Source organism: Mobula hypostoma, chromosome 2 (assembly GCF_963921235.1).
Source record: "Mobula hypostoma chromosome 2, sMobHyp1.1, whole genome shotgun sequence".
Lineage (NCBI taxonomy): Eukaryota > Metazoa > Chordata > Chondrichthyes > Myliobatiformes > Myliobatidae > Mobula > Mobula hypostoma.
The window spans coordinates 124,505,889-124,523,217 of NC_086098.1; the positions used below are offsets into that span (position 1 = coordinate 124,505,889).

At 40.1% G+C, this 17,329-nt stretch overlaps 1 protein-coding gene across 4 annotated transcripts in view; it reads right to left on the minus strand.

Annotated features, from left to right (window-relative positions):
• Positions 1 to 17,329, minus strand: part of LOC134342456 (CSC1-like protein 2) — a 211,216-nt gene that overhangs the window by 44,743 nt on the left and 149,144 nt on the right. For all 4 annotated transcript variants that reach the window (XM_063040606.1, XM_063040605.1, XM_063040607.1 and 1 more), the window contains 4 exons: positions 11,154 to 11,291; positions 5,609 to 5,762; positions 4,361 to 4,467; positions 994 to 1,080 (listed from right to left, as the gene is read on the minus strand). In XM_063040606.1, the coding sequence (XP_062896676.1) occupies positions 994 to 1,080; positions 4,361 to 4,467; positions 5,609 to 5,762; positions 11,154 to 11,291 (486 nt within the window). The remainder of the gene's footprint in view (positions 1 to 993; positions 1,081 to 4,360; positions 4,468 to 5,608; positions 5,763 to 11,153; positions 11,292 to 17,329) is intronic.

Sequence of the window (17,329 nt, forward strand, 5' to 3'; positions counted from 1 at the left end):
CGTCATGGCAAGCTTCACATTTGGATTTAGATTCTAACCTCAATACTCCAGGTGGGCTGTCAAAAAAAATCCCCAAAACTAACAACTGTGGAGCTTTTTGCAGTTTAAAAAAAATCACAGGCATTCCAGGGAAGATCAATGCCACAACAAATCCACAACTTGGAAATATAGTGAATACCATCTTCGCAAACCAATTCATGGCAGCAATCTATTACTTTACCATTGGGTCCAATGGGTTGGGGAAACACTCAAGGTTACAGAGAATTACAAAGTACGTGGACAGCAGATGTTTCTAATCCATTGGATACTGTAGTAAACATAGAAACACAGAAACTTACAGCATATTGCAGGCCCTTTGGCCCAGAATTTTGTGCTGACCATGTAACGTACTCTAGAAACTGCCTAGAATTACCTTACCACACAACCCTCTATTTTCCTAAGTTCCATGTACCAATCTTAAGAGGCTCTTAAAGACCCTATTGTATTTGCCTCTACCACCTTCGCTGGCAGTGCATTCCACATACCCACTACTCTCTGTGTGGAAGAACTTACCTCCGACAATCCCCTTGTACCTACTTTCAACCCCCTAGCACCTTAAAACTATGCCCCCTCACATTAGCCATTTCAGTCCTCGGAAAAAGCCTATGACTATCCACACGATCAATGCTTCTCATGACCTTATACACCTCTATCAGGTCATCCTCTGTCACTCCAAGGAGAAAAGGCCAAGTTCACTTAACCTATTCTCATAAGAATACTATCAGACTATACAAACATGAGGGGGGACCGGGAAAGAAAGTATTTGAACAGTTGATGTGTTATGCACAGCCTGATATCTTCTGCTATGTACAATCTGAAAGTCCTATGCTGGGTGTCACTAATGTTTTTTACTTTACAAATCAATACACTGCACTAATTAGCACTGATCTTCAGTGGCATAGGACACATGCTTGTAGATTGAATTATCTATGTCCTTAAGGTTAACCAACTCACCTGCTGAGACCCAGTGACGGCAGAATTAAGACCATAAAGATAAGGAAAGTGTAGCATTTGTGCATTGTTGTTCGATTTTCCCCTGACCTGTAAGAGATGGAACAGGGATTACACTTCGAACCACAAACGGAACTTGTAGACTCTCAAAACTCTAAATGTCAAGGCTCCAAGTGATTCTTGTAGAAACCTATAATCAGGGCTGAAAAAAATGAAGAGAGCAGGGTGTATTTTTTTTTTTGAACAAGATACTCTCTAAACCAAAAGATGGCATTGACAACATTTAAGAAGAATTTTGCAGATACTACTAATCTAAAACAAAAACAGAAAACAGAGATATTGTTTTAGGTTGATGATCTATTAAAAGCTCCTTGACTTGAAACATTAACGCTATTTGTCTCCTGGCAGGTGCAGCCTGACTAGATACGTATTTCAGCATTTTCAGTTTTTCCAGAAGGTGGCAGTGATCGGCTCAACACAAAAAGTAGAGAAACAAGTAGTGTACATATTCTTGAACCAAGATGACCCTGAACTAATACAATTTGAAAAGATTAATCTTATTGCTATTTCTCAGGCTTGTTATTCATAAATTGCCTACCATTCCACAGCGATGACAGCTTGAAATAATGTGACCTTCATTGGTGCTATCACATTCAAATAATTAACAGGTTTAGCATTTATATGGTTTTATTCCTGGTGGTAGTGGGGCGGGGGTGGAAGAGAGGAAATACCTCAAGTACATTCACCCCTATATCCTCACTCTTTTACTTGGTTAGCCTAGTCAACATGTACATTTCTATGAGGGACTCAAATCCCATATGACTTTGTTGTGTTAGTTATGATTGTATCAAGCCAAGGGTTGGGGAGATGTCCATGAAAAACTTAGTGGCTGCAATGAATGGGAGAGGAGAGATGGTGAACGTAGGAGGCGTTGGATGGGTTAGATGCAGATGTAGTGAACATAGCTGATATGCTTAGAAAGTATGCAAAATGTTACTTTTGTTGATAGTGAAATGGCTCATCTTTGGCTACAGATGACACTGATGAGTTGGTAAGATGGACAGAGAAAAGACAGAAAGTATACAAAATTGAGGGGAATGGGTTGGTTAGATCATGACAAATATTGCCACTGCAGCAAAAGGTATCTTTTTATAACATTACTTAAATCCCTCTTGCTGAATTAGTGACTTAACACAAATAGAAATGTAAGAAAGTTGGAAAGGTGGGCATGGATTTGGAAGGCAAATTGAAGAGAAGGATGCTGGAGATAGGATGATAGTTTATAGAGAAAGATATGGGATTATATTTTTTGTAACAGGATGTGATTAAGGTGAAAGGAATTAATACAGAAGGACAAAAACCCAATTGCAGTAGCACCTAGCATGGAGAGGGGGAGAGGGGGAGAGGGGAGAGAAAGAGTAAAGGATTGAAAGAGGTCAATTCAGTAATTTGGAAACAGTGAGGTTCTGTTTAATGGGCAAAATGAAGAGCGAAGTTTCAACAGAGCTGAATGGATAGCTTTAATTTCTGTGCAGAAGCAACACTCTTACAATAAAATGACCGCACTTGTTTAAGGTGAAAGAAGAAAAATTTAATCAGTAAAGAGGAGATTCTCCACAGGGAGTACTGAAGAACAGAGAACCAGAATACAAGGCTATAGATAACTGAAGTTTGCAACTCAGGTAGACAATATGGTGAGGAAGGCACGCAGGATACTGGCCTTCATTAGTCGGGGTCTGAATGCAGAAGTAGGGAGGATATGCTCTGAAAATCTTGGTCAGATCTCAGCAGAAGAACCGTTTGTAATTTGGGTGAGCAAGATACAGGAAGGATGTGATAGTGCTGAGGGCACAAAGGAGATTCATCAGGATGTTACCTGAGATGGAGCAATTCAAATACAAGGAGACTGGAAAGACGAGGATTATTTGCCTTGGAGTGAGAAGGTTATGGAAAATGATTGAAGGATACAAAATTATGAAAGGTACAGACATCCAGAATATTTTCCCCAGGACAGAAATATCAAATACTACATTTAAGGTGAGAAAGGGTGAGATTGAAGGAGATGCGCAGGGGAAGTACACAGAAACTGAAACGAGCTGACAGTGGTACTGGTGGAAGCAGACATAATACTGTGTTTAAGAGGGTGTTTGGTAAACAAAAGAATATGCAGGGAATGGAGGGCTATGAATCACATACAGCAACTTTTAATTTAATTATTTAATTCAGCACAAGGACAAGGGCCTGCTCCTATGCTATACTGTTCTATTTTCTTTAATACTCCAAATGTGACTTAATCAAAGTCTGCACTAAGATTTCCCAACCTTTATTCTCAACAGTCTAACCGATGAAGGCAACAATGTCATACACCACTTTTTCTACTTGTGTTGCCACTTTCAGGGAGCTATGGACTTGAACTCCAAGATGTCATTAACATCAACACTCCCAAGGATTCTTTGATTTACTGAATACTTTTCTCTTAAATATGACTTTCTAGTGTGCAACACCTCACACTATCTGGATTAAATTCCAACTATCATTTCTCTGCCCACACATCCTATGGGTCTATATCCTGCAGTATACTTTGTCAACAGCTGGGTAAGCAAAATTACACACTAACTAGTGACACACAAAGCAACCTATGAATGCAACAAGTTACAGAAAGACCATTAACACACAACTTCTGCATCATCCTCCTCCTCCAGCTCTCTTTCAGTGCCAACTGTGTTAATTCATTTCAGAATCAATCTTACTCAATGGGACAAATAATGACAACCTGATGATATGAGATCTGAAAGAGATCAGCGAACCAGAAACCTAAAGTGAACTTCCTACAAGACTGATGGTGGGGAGTTTTATTCTGGATCTTGCACACTACTTGCATTCTGACATATCTAGAAGCTTAGTACATTAAGCCTTCTCTGCATTACTTTATATACAACTTCCATGTGCTCTACATTTGAATGTTATGAAGTGTACCATCTTTTCAGAAGTACTCATTCTGTGCTTAGCAAGATCACATAAAGAGTACTTGGATGAATGGCCTGCTCTTTTGTTGATAATTCAGTACATCTTGCTGTAGGGTTGGTTAGGACACTGACAGGCACACGCTGTGTATTTTAAAGAATTACGCCGACAATCTAAATTGTTGGAAACTTAAATTAAGATATTATTGATTGTAAACCTAGAGAACATTTTGTACCCTGACACAAAATTTGTGACGACAAAGCACTGTTCTACACTCAAATTGGTCATTGTTAAATCCATGTTCTAAGAGTTAGCCAGCAAGTATTCAAATCCAGCAAGACTTATTAAACAGTACTTGTAAAGAAAATCAACAAACTTCAAAACAGATAAATACACACAAAAATACCTTGTCCAATGTGCTTCAAAAAATCCTGAGTAGTAAACTATGGTTGGGAGAAGAGCTGAGAAACACCACAGCAGGAGTGTTGGGAAAAACTGTGTTATAATGGGGTTCTGGCAAGAAAAGAATGGAAAAGAAAATTAGATTTTTTGCTTGGCATTAAAGAAGTTGAAACACCACAATCTAGCACTGTCAAGTAGCAAATAAGGGAAGTGTAAATCCTGATGCCAATTACAAACCCCAAGGCATGATTCCTGTAGGAAGACGAACCAAAGAGGAACATTTGCTTCAACTGCACTTAGATAATCCTTTCCTGTGTCACCCGATTAGGGATTGGGGTTCATTTGATTAATAGTTACTTGCTACTGTAGTTGTCTTGGGAATTGCAGTTGGAAGGCATTAAGGTATTAAAGAACTTCATTTCAATACACACAATTGGCTGAACAGCCTTAAAGTATTATGCAACTTCTAGTTTGCTTGAGTATCTTGATCCTCCTGTTTGAAGAGGGGAGATTTTAAAAGGTTGATAGTCGAAAAACATTATGCTTAACATACAAAATGGACTTAATCTCATAGGACAATTTGCTTTGAACATTTGCAGATTCCATGGACATGTGAATGAAGTATAACGAAAATTTGCACTTCTGTGCTCATGCAACAGTGAAAATCTTAAGTGGACAAATCAGAAAGGTGTTGACCAAATGAACTACATCACAGGGTTCCGAAAGAGGTAGCCGAAGAGATTGTGGAGGCAGTAGTAGTGATCTTTCAAGACAAGGTCATATGACAAGTTTTTTTTTGTAGTTTTTGCTAGTTCCTGATAAGCACTTGTATGTACACTTATGGGCATTCATAAAATGGGACCGGCAAATGTTCCATTCTTGTTCTTTCCGAATAGTTGACTGACAGCCAACTTTGCAGACTCCAGTGGGATTAACTTCCCCTGCCATAGGTGAGAAGTTTCTTCATCCTATCTAAGAGTAGTGTGGAAACACAGTTGCTGCACACTTTCATGAGAAAATGATAGATTTTGGGATACTTTTATTGGAACAAATATATGGGGGTAAATCGAAGAAAATGGTGCTGGGATAAAATGTCAACCATGACCTTAGCAAATGAGAGCACACAATGGCCTTCTCCTTATATTCTTATTAATTAAATTACATTCTTATTAATTTTCTCTCATTGGCAAGGGAATTGTGAAGCAAAATAAAAATGATGTTCCTTCTAAAGAATTGAAATAGCACCACTCACGTTTAAATATTCAACAGGTTTTGTAACATTGAACTTGTCCATCGTTGTGATGATAATGGCCGGGGTGGTCAAGAAGAAGAGTAGAATGAAAAGGACACAGTTGATGATGAAGCAGCGTAGCCACCATGAAATTCCCCTCAATGACAAGTGTTCCCTGTGCAAATAATAAAGTTCCATTTATCATAATGATTCTGTAATACTCAACTACCAAGTCCAGTAAATGCCCAGGTAAAGAAGGAATGCTGGACAAGATTCATCCACATTATATCCCAGTACACTAAGTGATCAGCAGCATATTAGATTCTAGCAACAAGCCCAACCCAACTGTGGCAAAAGGAACTGTGTCAATTTGAATATCACCATTTCTGCCAGATTTCTGGTACTTGCTCTATCTGCTTGGTTGGATCCCACTTCTTTCTATCCTCTACCTGCTAAAGATGCTCTAAATTTCTCACATGGAAGGTGTCAACAGTACTGTGTCTCAGTCAACTGGGATTGGACACATCTCTATTGAAGCAAAATAATAATCTCATCTCCAGTATCAACATTTGTTTTTCAACAACTGGAAACTGTTTTACAGGGCATAGTGGCTTTCATTTTCATGGTAATTTTGTTTGTCAAGCTGTGGTGCTGCTCTTGGATGAATACACATTATCTTGCTTCCAAGATATTCAAAATAATTCAGAGAAAATGTTGTATAAAAACACAGGGGTAACAAAAGATTGAAAAACACACAGATGCTGTTGAGTTTTATTTCACACTCATCTATTTATCTTTAAGTGACTGACTGGATGTGAGTTTGCACCTGTACCTAGTACATGCCTGAGGTTCAGCTATGGCAGAACAGGGTTCTTCAAAGCATCAGCAATACAGCAACTTTGAGTCAGAGTCATAGAAAAATACAAAAAAAACAGGCACTCAGAAATAGGCACTTTGGCCCATCTAGTCTGTGCCAAACCATTTAAACTGCCTATTTCCATCAGGCCGGCTGGTGGCGCAGTGACATCAGCGCCGGACTCCGGAGCGAAGGTTCCCGAGTTAAAACCCTGTCGGGCCACTCCCGGGCAGGCTTTCCATCCGTGCCAGGTTGAGTGTTGAGCTCACAACTCGGCCTCGTAAAAAAAAAAGACTGTGCAGTGAGAAGGGAGTGGGGGACCACTCACAGAATCTTTCCTCCAAAACCACCACTTGAAAAAGTGGTCGCTGAGGCTCTGGCAGAGTATGGCACACAAAATAAAAAAATTCCCATCGACTGGGATCATAGCCCTCCATACCCCTACCATCTGTGTACCTATCCAAACTTCACTTAGGTATCGAAATTGAGCTCACTTGCATCATTTGCACTGGCAGCTCATTCTACACTCTCACAACTGTCCGAGTGAAGAAGCTTCCCCTTATGTTCCCCTTAAATTTTTCACCTTCCACCGTCAACCCATGACCTCTAGCTATAGCCTCGCCCAATCCCAGTGGGAAAAGCCTGTTTGCATTTACCCCCTCTATATCTCTCATAATTTTGTATACCTCTACCTTAATCTTCTACATTCCAAGGAATAAAGTCCTAACCAATTGAATCTTTCCTTATAACTCAGGTCTTGCAATCCTGGTAACATCCTTGTAAAATTTCTCTGTACTCTTTCAACTTTATTTACATCTTTCCTGTAGGTAGGTGACCAAAACTGCACACAATACGCCAAACTAGCCTGTAGCAACGTCTTGCACAACTTCAATATAACATTCCATCTCCTGTACTCAATACAACCAACACGCACAAAATGCTGGAGGATCTCAGCAGGCCAGGCAGCATCTATGGAAAAAAGTACAGTTGACATTTCAGGGCCGAAAACATCGGAATGCACTTTTTTCCATATACGCTGTCTGGCCTGCTGAGTTCCTCCAGCATTTTGTTTGCGTTGGTTGGATTTCCAGCATCTGCAGATTTTCTCTTGTTTATGATCCTGTACTCAAAACTTTGATTTATGAAGGCCAATGTGCCAAAAGTTTCCCTTATGACCCTATCTACCTGTGATGCCACTTTCAATGAATTGTGTATCTGTATTCCCAGATCCCTTTGTTCTTCCGCACTCCTCAGTGTTCTACTGTTCACTGTGTAAGATCTACCCTGGTTGGTCCTACTGAAGTGCAAACCCTCACACTTGTCTGTGTTAAATTCCATCTGCAATTTTTCAGCCCATTTTTCCAGCTGGTCCAGATCCTGCTGCAAGCCAAGAAAGTCTCCCTTGCTTTCCACTACACACCACACCCCCTCCCAGTCTTGGTGTCATCTGAAAATTTGCTGATCCAGATATCCAAATTATTATGCAGATCATTTTTGTAGATGACAAGCAACAAAGGATCCAGCACCAATTCCTGTGGCACTCAGTCATAGGCCCCCAGGGAGACGCAACTATCAACTACCCCATTCTGATTTCTCCTACAAAGCCAGCCTAATCCAATATACTACCTCATCCTGAATGCCGTGCAACTGAATCTTCTTGACAACCTCCCATGTGGAACTTTGTCAAATGCCTTGCTAAAGCCCATGTAGACAACATCCACTGCCTTGCCTTCAATGTTCCTGGTAAGTTTCTCAAAAAAATTATACAAGGTTGGTTAGACACAACCTACCACGCACAAAACCATACTGACTATCCCTAATCTGTCCATTTCTATCCAAATACTCATATATCCAGTCCCTTAGAATACCTTCCAATAACTTTCCCACTGCTGATATCAGGCTCACTGGCCTATAATTTCCTGGTTTATTTTTAGAACCTTTCTTGAACAGTGAAAGAACATTGACTATGCTCCAGTATCTCACCTGTTGCAAAGGATGATTTAAATATCTCTTTCAGGGCCCTGGCAATTTCTGCACTTGCCTCTCACCGGGTCCGATGAAACTCCTTGTTAGGCTTTGGGGATTTATCCATCCTAATTTCCCTCAAGACATCAAATACCCCTCCTCTTTAATCTGTACAGGGCCATGAAATTCATGCTGCTTTGCCTCACTTCTATAAGCTCTGTGTCCACCTTCTGATTAAATACAGATGCAAAAAATTCATTTAAGATCTCCCCCGTCTCTTTTGGCTCCCTGCATGGATGATCATTTTGATCTTCCAGAGGACAATTTTGTCCTTTGCAATCCTTTTGCTCTTAACATATCTGTAGTATCCCTTAGGATACTCCTTCACCTTGTCTGCTAGAGCAATTTCATGCCTTCTTTTAGCCCTCCTGATTTCTTTCTTAAGTATTCTCTTGCATTTCATATACTCCATAAGCAACTCATTTGTTCCTACCCATCTGCCCTGTCTCAGTGCCTAATACACATAAGATCATAAGACATAGGAGCAGAATTAGGCCCTTTCCTCCTCCTTAACCTCATTTCCCAGCCTTCTCCCCATAATCTTTGATGCCATGTCCAATCAAGAACCTATGAAACTCTGCCTTAAGTACACCCAACAACCTGGCCTCCACAGATGCACATGGCAACAAATTCCACAAATTCACCACCCTCTGGCTAAAGAAATTCCTCCGCATCTCTGTTTTGAATGGACACCCCTCTATCCTGAGGCTGTGCCCTCTTGTCCTAGACTCTCCCACCACGGGAAACATCCTTTCCACATCTACTCTGTCCAGGCCTTTCAACGAGAAATTCACTCAATCTAGACCTTTCAGTATTCAATAAGTTTCTGTGAGATTACTCCCACCCCTGTTCAACCTTTTAAATTCCAATGAGTACAGACCCAGAGCCATCACATATTCCTTGTATGATAACCCTTTCATTCCTGGAATCATCCTTGTGAACCTCCTCTGGACCCTCTCCAATGTCAGCACAGCTCTTCTAAGATAAGGAGCCCAAAACTGTTCACAATACTCAAGGTGAGACATCACCAGTGCCTTATAAAGCCTCAACCTCACATCCCTGCTCTTGTATTCCAGACCTTTTGAAATGAATGCTAACATTGCATTTGCCTTCCTCACCACCGACTCAACCTGCAAGTTAACCTTTAGGGTGTTCTGCACAAGGACTCCCAAGTCCGTTTGTATCTCAGATTTTTGGATTTTCTCCCTGTATAGAAAATAGTCCACACATTTATTTCTACTACCAAAGTGCCTGATCATGCATTTTCCAACATTATATTTTATTTGCCAGTTTCTTGCCCATTCCTAATCTGTCTAAGTCTTTCCGCATCCCACCTATTTCCTCAACACTACCCGCCCCTCCAACAATCTTTGTAGATCAAATATTGCACACCATCTCATTGGGACTTCTATGTAGTAATGAAGGAAAATTTCCTGAACACATTTGGCAAACTCTGTCCCATCTAGTCCTTTTACAGTATGTGAGTCCCAGTCAACATTTGGAAAGTTAAAATTACCTACTATAACAATATTATTTTTCTTGCAATAGTCTGTGATCTCTCTACAAATTTGTGCCTTTAAATCCCCAGACTGTTGTGTGGTCTGTAATATAGCTCCACTAATGTGGTCATACTTTTCTTATTCTCAGTTCCACCCATAACACCTCACTAGAAGAGTTCTCCAGTCTGCCCTGACTGAGCACTGCCATGGCAGTTTCCCTGACTAGTAATGCCACCCCTCCTCCTTTGATCCCTCCCACCATCAGATCTGAAACAATGGAATCCCGGAATATTGAGCTGCCAATCCTGCTCCTCCTGAAACCAAGTCCATTAATGGCTACAATATCATAATTCCATGTGTTGAGGCTGGAGCAGATGCAGCAGCCAAACTGGTGACTCCAAGTCATTAGTCCTAGTCTTACTAAGAAACTGTGGAGGTCAATAAAATCTTGCAATTTTGATCCTTACTATCAGAAAACTCACCATGGAAAGTTAACTACTGAAGACCATTGAAGAAAAGGAATCTACCATCCTTGCCCAGTCTAATCAACACTTAATAACAACTCAAAAGATGTAATTGATTCTTCATACCCTTCAAGATGTCTTAAAAAGACACTAAACCAGCCAGAACAGAACAGAACAGAAGGAAAATACATGATGGATGTTCTGTTAATGGCTCAGGCATTTGAATAATACTTGGTTCTTCTGGCTCACTTCATCCCTATAAATCCTTAACTGAAAAACTGAAGTATGGTTAACAATTTGCCAATTGGAATCCCAGCTCTATGTTATTAATTTGTAGCAATAAGGATGAAAGCAACAATATCATGTAAACATCAGCTTCAATTTTCCCTGCTTGTCACAAAATAGTTATGAATGGTATGTCAAGTGTTGTACAGTCACTTATCTAATGAAAATGCTACGTTATCTGCTGGTTCTGAACCGTTTGTTAAAGTCTTCTTAGCACAAAATCAATATAGCCTTGCCAACACTGAATGCACGTGATTGATCACCCAGTGGTGATTTCTGATGAAGGATCTTTGACCTGTTTCTCTTTGCATGGATGTGGTCTGACCACCTGAGTATATCAGGCATTTTTAGGTTTTTACCCTGTGGTGGGTTTGGTTTACAATTCAGGATTATAAATAGGTCCATTAGATAATGAACAGAACAGAGCAGCAGCTTACCAGTAAATGTTGTGGGGATCAGGGGCATAGCTCACAGTCCAGCTTGAAACATGAAGAAACTCACTGTTTGAAGACTGTTGTGGCTCTCCCCTGAATAAGCAGCCCTGACACTTACAGGCATTGAAGTCTCTGAGAACTCTGTGGGAACAAAATTTACAATCATTCTTGTAAAAAATCTGTTTAAAAAAAAGTGTATACCGTGAATTCCAGTTAATTGAGGCATCTGTTAATCAGGGCAGCCACTTATTTGAGACAACTCTTAAAGAAGAAAAACTAATTGAGAAAATAATCAGGATTCCCTTTGTTTACTTGGGACACTACGCCACTAAATTGGAACAGGTGACTTGGACATTACACTGTGTTTAGAGCAAAGTTTTAAAATAATATCAGTTGCGTCTGTTTGTGTTCAAAAAGCAGTAGTTATTGTCATCATAGTTGGCGATAAATTAGCAGAAAGACAATTCAGAATCGTTTTGGTTACCGCAGTTTCAAGTATTTAGGTTTGGAGATGCCAGAAATGACCAAGAGTGAAAATAAAACTATTTCACTACTTCAACAAATTAAAAATTATGAAGAATTTGAAGGTAATAACAAAACATCCTGAATGTTACAATAAAAATGAAAATTTGGAGGATCCAATCATCAAAAGTATTGCACGAAGGCAGTAAGTGCACTTATCTGCACTCAGTGCCTGCACCAGTTTTGTTCATTAACAGTCAATCAAAAGAACAAGGCAGCGTATACTGGATGAATTCCTCCATTGACAACTCTTAGGAACTAATACAGTTTTATAGTACTTTTGTTTTATTACTAGTATTCTAATTTGTTCTACCTTTCATTTAATTACATTACTTGTTAGTCAGTTTGTCAATTTTATACCTTTTTCACTATTTCCATGAAATTTCAGCTAATTGGGGCAGCTGCTTCATTGGCCCCAATGTGTCGCAGTTATCCAACCCCACTGTAATTTATTTTTCTTGTAAAAATTTATTTTTCATGCTTATTAAATTGGCTTACTATTATTTCATATGTACTGGGGTACAGTGAAAAACTACTGTATGCCATTTATACAGATCATTTCATTACAACAGTGCTTTGAGGTCATACAAGGGAAGAGGATAACAGAATGGAGAATAAAGTGTTAAGTCACAGAGAAAGTGCAGTGCAGGCAGACTCTAAGGTGGAAAGCCATTGATAGATCCTAAAGAAGATTTAAAAGAACATTATAAGTAATCCTGAATTGTAAAATTTAGATGTAAAAGAGCATAATGATTATAATAGCAGTAATGTGTAAATCTTCAGAGAGCAGCTTGCAATGAGTTGCCATGCTTTGAAGTCATCTTGCAAATATGCGCCTGTGATGCTGCTGTATGTTTTTCATTGAACCTGTGAATACATGTAGTTTTGCACATGACAATAAACTCAAAATTGATAAACTTTGACTTTGTTAAACATGAAGTTAAATCTCCCCAACAGGAGCAGCCAAAGAAATTAGACCTACAGTATATTCTTTGGAGTTTAGAAGAACAAGGGCTAATCACTTGGAAAAATAAGATCCTGAAGTGGCACAACTGTATAAACATCAAGATATCTCCATTAGTGGAAGCACTGCAAATGAGAGGAACTTCTCACAGAAGTTAGTGAGCCTCCAGAGTCTTTGGAGATGTTTGTAGTAGGGGATACGTTTTTGAAAGATCTGTGTATTCAGAGTAATGGGCTAATGGCAGATCAGCTATGATCATACTCAAGAGCTGGGCTGAGGAGCTTGAGTGGCTTACTGTTGCTATTTTCATATGTTCCTTCATCTAGCCTACTCCAGTTTACAACTGCAAAATTTAAAAAAAACAATTTACCTCAGTTTCTTAGACTTGTGTGCTTGGATTTCCAACCCTTTAGCCATTAGATAAACCTTCTCATTAGATACTCTATAATTTTGAAGGCCTTTATTAAATATTCATAATCTTCAAAGCTTGAGATACTTGCTGTTCATGAAAATGAATACCCTGAGTCCTGGAACAATTCAGTAAATCTCCTTTGCACCCACTCCAACGCTCTGGCGTCCTTTCTTATTGAGGCACACATAACTTGGTGTACTATTACAGCTGTTTTATAAAGTTTTAGCAGAAATTTCTTGCTTTTGCAATTTGTATCCATTTATAAAGCTGGTCTGAAACTATCAATGTATTATCACTTTCAAAAGCTGTGTTCCTGTACATAAGGGAGGCTGTGGTCTTGGAGTTCCTTTGAAGTTAAATTTACTTTATATTACTGCTCGTCATTTAAAATATATGACTTAACTCTTCGTGGCTAAACTAGACAGAATTAGTATCATTTATCACAGAAACAAGCCCTTTGGTCCACCTAGTCCACTACGACCATCAAGAAAGCATTTACACTGATCTCATTTTATTCTCTCCAAATTCCCATCAACTCTCCCAGATTCTAAAATCTACTTACACAGTAGGGACAATTTACACTAACCAATAAACCTACTATTCTGCACCCTTTTAAACATGTGAGGAGTATCCAAAGGAAACCCTGGTATGCATAGGGAGAATGTAAACGTCACACAGACAGCACCAGAGGTCAGGTTTGAACCCGAGTCACTGGTGCTGTGAAGCACCAATTTTAGTAGTTGTGTTGTCTCATATGAGTATATTCCATCAGACTCTGTCTTCCTGAAAGGTGCAGTTGTTCTCTGCACAGGCTTATAAACTTCCTAATGTCATATTATCTGTAAGCTTCAAAAGTATCGCCTGGAAACTCAAGCCCAAATCACAAAAGTACATGTAACTTGGACTTGAGTATTCAGGGCATAATTTCAAACTGTTTGTTGGCATGAGACAAATGGAAAAATAAATCTAGTTTAAAAAAATTATCCTTATCAACTTGGCTTACTTCTGTTAAAATAATTTTACTATATTCAACCAACTCCACCGTTCTCCACTGCTTGCTAGTTGCATCTCTGTAATCCATCCTACTAGTCTCTGAGCTATTTCTACAGATGTTGAATTATGCAGTTGTAGACGGCATCAAATGTGGCGATGAGTCAGCATATAGAAGAAAGATCGAAAATCTGGCTGAGTGGTGCCACAACACAACCTCCTACTCATCAGCAAGACAAGGAAGCTGATTACTGAGGTCCATGAACTAGCCCTCATCAGAGGATCAGCAGTAGAGAGTGTCAACAACTTTAAATTTTTTGCTGTTATCATTTCGGAGGACCTGTTCGGGTGCAGCACGCAAGAGCAATAACGAAGAAAGCATGACAGCGCCTATACTTCTTCAGGAATTTGTGAAGATTTGGCTTGACATCTAAAACTCTGATAAAACTCTATAGATGTACAAAGGAGCATATATTGACTGGCTGCATCACAGCTTGGTATGGAAACACCAATGCCCTTGAACAGAAAATTCTACAAGAAGTAGTGGATACGGCCCAGTCCATCACGGGTAAAGCTTTCCCCACCACTGAATACATCTACATGAAATGTTGTTGACAAGGTTCCACACGGTAGGCTTATTCAGAAAGTCAGAAGGCATGGGATCCAGGGAAGTTTGGACAGGTGGATTCAGAATTGGCTTGCCTGCAGAAGGCAGAGGGTCGTGGTGGAGGGAGTACATTCAGATTGGAGGATTGTGACCAGCGGTGTCCCACAAGGATCTGTTCTGGGACCTCTACTTTTCGTGATTTTTATTAACGACCTGGATGTGGGGGTAGAAGGGTGGGTTGGCAAGTTTGCAGACGACACAAAGGTTGGTGGTGTTGTAGATAGTGTCGAGGATTGTCGAAGATATTGATAGGATGCAGAAGTGGGCTGAGAAGTGGCAGATGGAGTTCAACCTGGAGAAGTGTGAGGTGGTACACTTTGGAAGGACAAACTCCAAGGCAGAGTACAAAGTAATTGGCAGGATACTTGGTAGAGTGGAGGAGTAGAGGGATCTGGGGGTACATGTCCACAGATCCCTGAAAGTTGCCTCACAGGTGGATAGGGTAGTTAAGAAAGCTTATGGGGTGTTAGCTTTCATAAGTCAAGGGATAAAGTTTAAGAGTCGTGATGTAATGATGCAGCTCTATAAAACTCTGGTTAGGCCACACTTGGAGTACTGTGTCCAGTTCTGGTCGCCTCACTATAGGAAGGATGTGGAAGAATTGGAAAGGGTACAGAGGAGATTTACCAGGATGCTGCCTGGTTTACAGAGTATGTATTATGATCAGAGATTAAGGGAGCTAGGGCTTTACTCTTTGGAGAGAAGGAGGATGAGAGGAGACACGATAGACGTGTACAAGATAATAAGAGGAATAGATAGAGTGGATAGCCAGCGCCTCTTCCCCAGGGCACCACTGCTCAATACAAGAGGACATGGCTTTACGGTAAGGGGTGGGAAGTTCACGGGGGATATTAGAGGAAGGTTTTTCACTCAGAGAGTGGTTGGTGTGTGGAATGCACTGCCTGAGTCAGTGGTGGAGGCAGATACACTAGTGAAATTTAAGAGACTACTAGACAGGTATATGGAGGAATTTAAGGTGGGAGGGTTATACGGGAGGCAGGGTTTGAGGGTCGGCATGACATTATGGGCCGAAGGGCCTGTACTGTGCTGTACTATTCTATGTTGCAGGAAAGCAGCATCCATAATCATGGACCCCCACCACCCAGGACATGCTCTCTTCTTGCTGCTGCCATCAGGAAGATGATACAGGAATCTCAGGGCCCACACCATCAGGTTCAGGAACAGTTATTACTCCTCAACCATCAACCTCTTGAACCAAAGGGGACAACTTCACTCAATTTCACTTGCCCCATCACTGAAATGTTCCCACAACTTATGGACATACTTTCAAGGACTTGTCATCTCATGTTCCTGATATTTATTGGTGGTTTACTTATTATTATTATTTCTTTCTTTTTGCATTTGCAGAGTTCATTGTCTTTTGCGCCCTGGATGAATGCCCAAGTTGGTGCTGTCTTTCATTGATTCTGTTATGGTTATTATTCTATTATGGATTTATTGAATATATCTGCAAGAAAAAGAATCTCAGGGTTGTACAAGGTGACAAATATGTACTTTTAAAATAAATTTAAGTTGAACTTTGATCATAATATGATAGCATTCACCCTACAGTTGAGAGGAAGTCAGATGTATCAATATTACTGTGGTGTAAAGGGAATTAGAGGCATGAGAGAGGAGCTGGCCAAAGTTAATTGGAAGGGGATGCTAGCAGGGATGACAGCAGAACAGCAATGACTGGAGTTTCTAGGAGCAATTCGGTAAGCACAGGACAGGTACATCCTAAAGAAGTATTCTAAAGGGAGGATGACACAACTGTGGTTGACAAGGGATGTCAAAGACAGCAGAAAAGCTAAAAAAAGAGGGCATATAAAAGAGCAAAAATAGTGGGAAGCTAGAGGATTGGGAAGCTTTTCAAAACCAACAGAAGGCAACTAAAAAAAGTCCAAAGGAGAGAAAAGATTACATATGAAGGTAAACTAGCCAATAATATAAAAGTAGGTACCAAATATTTTTGTAGGTACCAAATATTTTTTCAGGTACATAGAGTAAAAAAGAGTCAAGACTGGATATTGGACCACTGGAAAATGATGCTGGAGAGGTAGTAACAGTGGATAAAGACATGCCATAAGAATTTAATAAGTAATTTGTGTAGGTCTTCACTATGGAAGACACTGGCAGTGTGCCAGAAATTTGAGTATGTCAAGGGGCAGAAGTAAGTGTAGTTGCTATCACTAAGGAGAAGGTGCTTGGGAAGCTGAATGATCTGAAGGTACACAAGTCACCTGGACCAAATAGATGACACTCCAGGGATCTGAAAGAGGTAGCTGAAGGGATTGTGCGGGCATTAGAAATGATCTTTCCAGAATAGTTAGCTTCTGGAATAGTTCTGGAGGACTGGAAAATACATATGTCACTTCATTGGTTGGGAAGATGCTGCAGTCCATTATTAAGGATGAGGTTTCCGGGTACTTGATAAAATAGGCCAAAGTCAGCATGGCTTCCTTATGGGGAAATCTTGCCTGACATATCTGTTGGAATTCTTTGAAGAAATACAGACAAGATAAACAAAGAAGTCAGTGGATGTTTGCTTGGATTTTCAGAAGGCCTTTGACGAGGTACCACACATGAAGCTACTTAACAAGACAAGAGTCCGTGATATTACA